At 43.7% G+C, this 8,053-nt stretch overlaps 1 protein-coding gene across 1 annotated transcript; it reads right to left on the bottom strand.

Moving 5' to 3' along the window:
• Window positions 1-6,179: 6,179 nt before the first annotated feature.
• Window positions 6,180-6,575, bottom strand: LOC119800275 (60S ribosomal protein L31-like). The gene has a single exon (XM_038310417.1). The coding sequence runs from the start codon at window positions 6,555-6,557 to the stop codon at window positions 6,180-6,182; it is 378 nt and encodes a 125-aa protein (XP_038166345.1). The 5' UTR covers window positions 6,558-6,575.
• Between the last annotated feature and the right edge of the window lie 1,478 nt (window positions 6,576-8,053).

Below are 8,053 nucleotides of genomic sequence, written 5' to 3'. Positions count from 1 at the left end.
ACTTTCTCAAAGGGTTTAGATAATGTAAGTTTTGCTCGCTACACAATCTTCTGTGTGGCAATTACTTGACTCCGCTATAGCAGAATGAAAGCAGTCATAGAACTAGGGAAACAGACTGGCCAGCTGTGTTCCAAGAGATGTAGTTACGAAACAGGCAGCTGGCTACATTTAACCTGAGGGGAGCTTGAAGATGTAATTGGATGCTCCAGAAGACATTATAGATGTAATGACTTGACCGCAATGATTTAACCTTCAGCTGGCTGCAGGTGTAACTCTTTCTACCTACTTGTTATGTGCAAAATACAGCCCTACATGCAAGCATTTCCAGACAGAGATCGTGGAATTTATGAATGGGCGTCATATCAACTAATCAAAACCTTGTGCCTGACTGTGGTTAGAGGGAGAATTCCCAATAAACTGCTGTAGTGGGTTGGTCTTCTCTGGGAGGAAGTATTAGACAAAGGTAACTTTAAATGCATAAACGTCTTCAACAATATTCATTCAATCAGCACAAATGTTGGTCACGCCACGTTTGTAGGTATACACAGGAAGATAAAGTGTGTCTATTCTCAAAGGGTGTACAGTTTAGTGACTGAAGAGATGGAAAACAAATAATTAGAGGAATTCATGGATTCTATAGTTTTGCCCTAAGCCAAGCACCTGTAATGGGGAAGGGGAGCTCCCAACTGTGAGGAAGTCATCAAGGAAGACTTGGTGAAGTTCTCATTGCCTTAATCTTTAAAGGCTGCTTGCTAGCCCCTTCTCCACCACATGCACAGGGAAAAGGGAGTTGGGATGGAGTTGGTGCTTCTCTGGAAAGGGACAATGGCAGTGTGTGGTCCTTACTTTCTACTCAAGATTTATCTTTCTCTTCACTAATTCATCCTTTGTCCAGACCAGCAGCACAGAACGTGGCTGACATTGTGGGGAGAAAGCATTTGAGACTGGCTGGTTGTGGTGCAGGGCACATTGCTTGGCTACAAGCTCTTGCTGCTCTGACAGAAGATTGCAGCTGGTGCCCAGCACTCCCACCAGGCTGCTTCCCAGATCCAGGGATCTGATGTCTTCTCTGGTATCCATTTCACACACATACACACAGAAGTAAAATTAATAACATAATAGTTTTTTAAAAAAAAATCACTGGAGAGCCAGCTTCTATAACCACTGGAAAACAACTTAGTGCAGAATCCAGTTGACCCCATGACCTTTCCCTGAGCTATTCCAATTCTAGGTATTGACCCATGGGGAAGCTTCCATTGTATGTGAAAAGATACAGGAACCAGGACTCGGGGCATCACGTTAGTAACTGCACACACACCTGGAAAGTGCTCTGACCATTTCATCAAGTGTGATTCTCCGAGACTCTGGGAGACTTTACAGCTGTAATACTGAGGGCATCTGCCAGGCCTGGGGGTACAAGCACATCATTCCAGCATCTGGAGGCCTGAGGAGGAAGTACTGCAGTTTCAAAGCCAGCCAGGGCTATTGTGAATCCCCCACCTCACAAATTAATTAAATTCAACAAATGATTAAAATGCCCCGGGTGTATGTTATCAAGAGGAATAGCTTTTTATGTGGCAAACGTCAAAAGCACTTTGTAGAATGCCATCACCCAGAAAGTTTGCTGAAGAAAAGACCTGAGGATAGATGCCTTCGAGGAAAGATGGCAGCATGACGGCCTGAGGAGGGCACTGGACCACAGTGGAGTTTACAGAGAGCCTCAGTCCAGAAGCCCAAGTTAGTCCTGGTCAGCTCTGAAGCTGTGAGCTCCCCTTCGAGTCACCCAACTGGGTAAAGGTCCGGTCTTCGGTTGTTGCTAGTAAAGAGAGCCATGAACAATTGGACTAACAGAGCTGATAAAGACACAATCGACAAGGGATAAGAAAGATAGAAAGGAGAACTTTAATACATCAAACACAGCTTCCTGATCCTATCCTGTGGACTCAGCAGTATTATACAGTACCTGTATGTGAGAAATCAGAGTAAGTGAGCATAAACTGAGTAGTAGATACAATTACAGAATTTATATTAATTGTGTCCAATGTGACAACAGAATTGTGGACTTGCAGGTGTTTTTAAACTTTATCTTGGGCTGGGGGATTGGTTCAGTGGGTAAAGCTATGGTTGTATGAGCCTGATACCTGGGTTTGGACCGCTTCAATCCACACTGAAGCTGGATACAGTAGTGTACATCTGTACTCGCCAGACAGACACAATGGAGAAATGACAGGAGGCCCTGACTCAAACAAGATGGAAGGAGAACCAAACCTCCAAAGCGTCCTCTAACTGCCACATGCTATGGTACATGCACTTGTACCCACACACATGTACACACACATACACACAAAGTATGTAGAAGAAAAGGCAACTCTTGTAGAATAATCTTCATGTACGCTGTGAATATGTGTCACCCTGATAATAAATAATAAAAAGCTAAACAGACAACCAATAGCTAAGCAGGATTTGGGGGGGCAAAGAGGGTGCTGGGAAGAAGGTGGAGACATCAGGAGATGCAGAGCAAACAGGATGGGTAATATAGAGATGAGGTAATAAAGCCACAAGGCAGAAAGTAAACTAATAAAAATGGGTTAGTTTAAGTTGAACACACCTAAGCTACCCGCTGAACTTTCATAACTTTAATAATAAGTCTCCATGTCGTTATTTGTGAGCTCGCGGCCCAAAGGAAAGTCCGACTGCAGACACCCAACGCATCTTTGTCTTTCAGATTTCTGTATTGTTGAGGTGAGCGTGGCTGAGACAGCAGTGATACCCAAGAGACTACAGAAGGCAGAGAAGCCCAGCTGAGGCTGGAGCGCTAGGTCCAAGTGCCCCACTGGCGGCCTGAAAATCCCGCTGCAAGAGCACACGTGTTCATAACTAACAGTTTCTGCAACAGGGTGGCTGACAGTCTGTATTACACCTAAATAAAACGTATTCGAGTCAGTTATGTGCTACGTCTGTTCAAACTCAGCATGTGGGGCGTGGTTTGGAACTGGGGGGGAGTATTCCCAGGCACATTTTTTGAAGGCTTAGTCCTGGTTCAAGCAGTGTTCTGAGGTGGTTTGTTCTGAGGTGGTTGTCTGTTTTGAGACAGGATCTCACTGTGTGGCCTTGGCTAGCCTGGAACTTGTATGTAGACCAGAGTAGGTGTGAACTCTCAATGGCTGGCCTTCCTCCTCCTCTGGGTGTTGGGCTTAAAGGTGTGCCCCACCATGCCCAGCCTGAGTTGGTTCTTTGGGGAAGTGACTGAATCATGAATGCAAGCCCTGCAATTCATTGATGGATTCAAAATGCAAACAGGTTATTTGGAGGTTGCGTAGCTATGGTAAGCCACTTTGGCAAAGTGAGTTATTGGGGTGTTTCTTTGATGGGTGTTACTAGTCCAGAGCCCTGGGTCCCTGCCTGAATTCGATAGCTTTCCTCTGGCACACTCTTCCTCCCTGAGGGTCCTACTTTTGCCACAGGTGTAAAGGCAGTGACAGCTGTCAGTCAAGGCCTGAAAACCTCAAACCAGGATGAAAATCACAATCCAGAAAGCCCCCTTCCTGTCTCATTCCTCTAAACCCCACCACTTTGTCTCCAGAAAAAGGGAAAAGCGCCACAAAGCCCAGATGTACATCCTTGGTGACTGTTGCAGCTTCCTTCCCTGAAGTTCCCAGCAGCCCAAGTCCCCACCTAAGTGCTCAGCTTTTGACCACACATGGACAAAAAAACCAACTTATGGCAGACACATCACCACCCCTCACCTGCCTCCTATAAGATCTCTCTAGTTTGGGGTGAGGAGTGCAATTTCTCAGGCCTCAGTCTCTGGGATCAGAGAACCCACCGTGAGTTGCTTTGTTTAATATACCTGTCATACTTTCTCAATTCGGCTTGATCTGGCTTACTGAATTGGCAGAGAAACATTATGGGGTGGGGTGGGGGCAGAAAACCTATTAATAACTATCTTTGTGGACTACCAGGTTGGCGATTCTCGGTCTTGTGGGTTTTCACAGTGCTTTGGAATATTAGAACTTAGAGTTCCGCATAAAATGTTGAGAGAACACTGCACCTGTGAACCATAATGTCAGCAGAACGGAATCACAAGAGCCAGAGAATCCACAGAAGGCCTTGTTACTTGGCTTTCTCAGTACAGAATCACAAGACCACAGTTACATTCATGCAATTAGACTCAAGTGTTGGCGACCCTTAGCCAGTAAATTTCCAGTGTGATCCGGTAAATGTTCTGAGGAGCCAGAGCCATTATGCTGTATTGTTAAGAGTAAGTATCTGCTTACTGTAAGAGTTGAGTTGCTGTTTTTAAGTCCATTTCCTGAAATCTGACCTGCCCCAGCCCATGACCTTAACTTGTTTTTGAGAATACCCTGACCATCCCTATTCACATGGCAACCACATGGTGGGTTTTTTTTTTTTTGAGATTTTTCTATATTTCCTTATTGCTTCATTGTCTCTCTTCTGTAAACCTGAATTTTGTTGGGCATTGCATTAAATCTGTAGATTGCTTTTGGTAAGATTGACATTTTAACTATGTTAATCCTACATACCCAAGAGCATGGGAGATCTTTCCAATTTCTGTTGTCATCTTTAATTTCTTTCTTCAAAGATTTAAAGCTCTTAGCCGGGCGGTGGTGGCGCACGCCTTTAATCCCAGCACTCGGGAGGCAGAGGCAGGCGGATCTCTGTGAGTTCGAGACCAGCCTGGTCTACAAGAGCTAGTTCCAGGACAGGCTCCAAAGCCACAGAGAAACCCTGTCTCGAAAAAAAAAAAAAAAAAAAAAAAAGATTTAAAGCTCTTGACATTCAGATCTTCCACTAGTTTGGTTAGTTACTCCGAGATATTTTATGCTATTTGTGGCTATTGTGAAGGGTGATGTTCCTCTGATTTCTTTCTCAGCCCATTTATCATCTGTGTACAGGAGGCTACTGATGTTTTTGAGTTAATCTTGTATTCTGCTACATTACTGAAAGTGTGTATGAGTTGTAGAAGTTCCTTGGTAGAATTTTTGGGGTCACTTATGTAAACTATCATATTATTAGCAAATAGTGAGAGTTTGACTTTTTCTTTTCCAATTTGTATCTCCTTGATCTCCTTTTGTTGTCTTATTGCTCTAGCTAGAACCTCAAGTACTCTAGTGAATAGATATGGAGAGAATGGACAGCCTTGTCTTGTTCCTGACTTCAGTGGGACCACTTTGAGTTTCTCTCCATTTAGTTTGATGTTGGCTGTTAGCTTGCTGTATATTGCTTTTATTATGTTTAGTTATGTTTCTTGTATCCCTGCTCTCTCCAAGACCTTTATCATGAAGGGATGTTGTATTTTGTTGAAGGCTTTTTCAGCATCTAATGAGATGATCATGTGTTTTTTTCCAGTTTGTTTAAAAGGTAGATTACATTGACAGGTTTTCATATGCTGAACTATCCCTACATCTCTAGTATGAAGCCAACTTGAATGTGGTGGATGATTTTTCTGATGTGTTTTTGGATTCAATTTGCCAGTATTTTATTGAGTATTTTTGCTTCTATGTTCATGAGTGAGATTGGTCTGTAATTCTCTTTCTTAGTAATGTCTTTATGTAGTTTGGATATCAGGGTAATTGTAGCCTTATAAAAAGAGTTTGGCAACGTTCCTCCTGTTTCTACTGTGTGAAACAATTTGAGAAGTATTGGTATTAGTTCTTCTTTGAAAATCTTGTAGAATTCTAAGCTGAAGCCATCTGGTCCTGGACTTTTTTTGGTTGGGAGACTTTTGATGACTGTTTCTATTTATTTAGCAGTTATAGGTCTATTTAATTTGCTTATCTGGTCTTGATTTAATTTTGGTAAGTGATAATTATCTAGAAAATTGTCCACTTCCTTTAAGTTTTCCAATTTTGTGGAGTACAGGTTTTCAAAATAATGACCTAATGATTCTCTGGTGTTCCTCCATGTCTGTTGTTATGTCCTTCTTTTCATTTCTGATTTTGTTAATTTGGATATTCTCTCTCTGCCTTTTGGTTAGTTTGAATAAAGGTTTGCCTATTTTGTTGATTTTCTCAAAGAACCAACCCTTTGTCTTATTGATTGGGGCTGTGTCTCTGGTGATCAGTCTTCCCAGTGCCAGTGGATCCAGGCTCAGATGGTTGCTTTTTTTTTTTTTTTTTTTTTTTGCAGTTCTCCAACTTTATTTGAGATTCAGTAGATTAGTTATCATCCACATTGACTGTCTGTAGATTTTTGAATGTGGTAACAGGCACGTAAGTTACCAATGTGTAGAGTTTGTTTGGTGAGTCCTCATCCTCATTACGTTTTCTGGACAAAGGTACCCGGATACGGTATGGAACATTCCTTATTCCTTTGGCCCAGACGGCTTTATTGAGCCTGGTATCAATCCGCACATCTGGAGTCCCCATCTCCTTCATGGCAAATTTCCGGATTTCTTTGAGTGCCCTAGGAGCACGCTTCTTGAAGCCCACGCCATGGATGCGCTTGTGAATGTTGATGGTGTATTCTCGGGTCACCACCTTGTTGATGGCAGAACGGCCCTTCTTCTTCTCGCCACCCTTCTTTGCGGGAGCCATTCTGCCGGGCCCAAGCTGGAAAGGCCAGATGGTTGCTCTTTGTGGTGCAGTCAGGGCCATGGTTCCAGTTACCCTGGAGGTCACTCAGTGTCCCCGGAGGTCATTCAGCATTCCCAGGGTTCACTGTGCAATACTGGAGGTTGTTTGGGCCTACTCCCATGGAGGTCACTTGCTTGGGGCTGCTCCCACGGAGGTCACTGTCTTGGGCCTATTCTGGTGGGAGTCGCTGGCTCAGGCCTGCTCCAGTGGAGGACGCTATCTTGGGCCTATTCAAGTTCTCTCCGCATGGTGTATCTGTCTGTCTTTTACCCGCGTCATGAATAATAACAATGTACACTGAGATTAGATCAAGGATGGCCATACAGTCTGAAATGACATAGGTAGAACAAAAAGTAAGACTTGTATTTCATGCTTCTGTTCCCACTACGAGGCACACCATCCTCCTGCCATTGCAGCCACAGTGAGCATGAGGAGAACCCCTTTAGGATGGGCTGAAGGCTATTCCACCTTTGAATCCATTTGTGTGAGTCCGTGTCCTCAGGATTTATTTTGGAGTTGATACTACTGAGTTGAATGGTTTGATGGGCAATTTGTACTCCAGGGACTGAATTCGTCTAATCCACCAGTGCTCCATAGGCACCGGGCATAGCAGGACTAAGCACTACATGGGTTACTGTGTGTACAGCTCCCCCTTCTCCAGAACTGGAACACGTGATTGGTCCAAGTGAGCCCAACTTGTAGTAGAACTGGTTTCATCCCAAAGGACTTCGCTTGGTACCTTCAGGCAACTAAATTTTCCTGTTCAGCTGCCACAGGAGATCTAAATTACCCTTGAATGCCAGGCTTTGTACAAATAAAGGCCCTTTTATGTGAATGTGCTTTCCATTTATCCAGCTTAATCCCTTTTTTAAAGTGAAACCTAAGGACACAATGGTCTAGAGGCAGAGATAAGTCACAGCTGAGTTCTGCTGGGCCTGCTACCCGGGTACATGCAGACAGCACCCTGTGCTCCACAAAATTCCTTCCCAGTGGTTCATGAGCCAGTTAGAAGCACTGTGCTGGGTGTGAGAAACAAAGCTGTGGACAGTTCCACAGCTAAGACGTCTGAGATACTGGCATTTCTCCTTGCAACTGTTAGTCTTGTGGTCAAATCACCAGGGAGGATCAAAGCCTAGGAAGGGGTTTAATAATGAAGATCAAGGCCAGCACGGCTGTCTGAGGAGGAAGATGCCATCCTGTTATATTATACCTGACCATCTTTTCTTAAGTGTTCTCTAAAATACCCGAGTAGTGATTTAAGGACACAAGATCAACCTCACATTTTGATAAATAAAAGCTGGGAAAACAGGCTGATCTTTTATTATATACCAAATCCTTATACCTGAACTTCCTTATGGGAAGTACTGCCAAATAAATCTCTAAGAGGATTTTCAGTGTGTCCCGCCCTACCCCAAAGCACACATGGTTCCTTTTCCCTTCATCCTCAAATCCAGACA

This window comes from Arvicola amphibius, chromosome 13 (genome assembly GCF_903992535.2).
Source record: "Arvicola amphibius chromosome 13, mArvAmp1.2, whole genome shotgun sequence".
Taxonomy (NCBI): Eukaryota; Metazoa; Chordata; class Mammalia; order Rodentia; family Cricetidae; genus Arvicola; species Arvicola amphibius.
The sequence above is the reverse complement of the archived record's forward strand: the minus strand, read 5'-3'. Positions and strand labels throughout refer to the sequence as shown.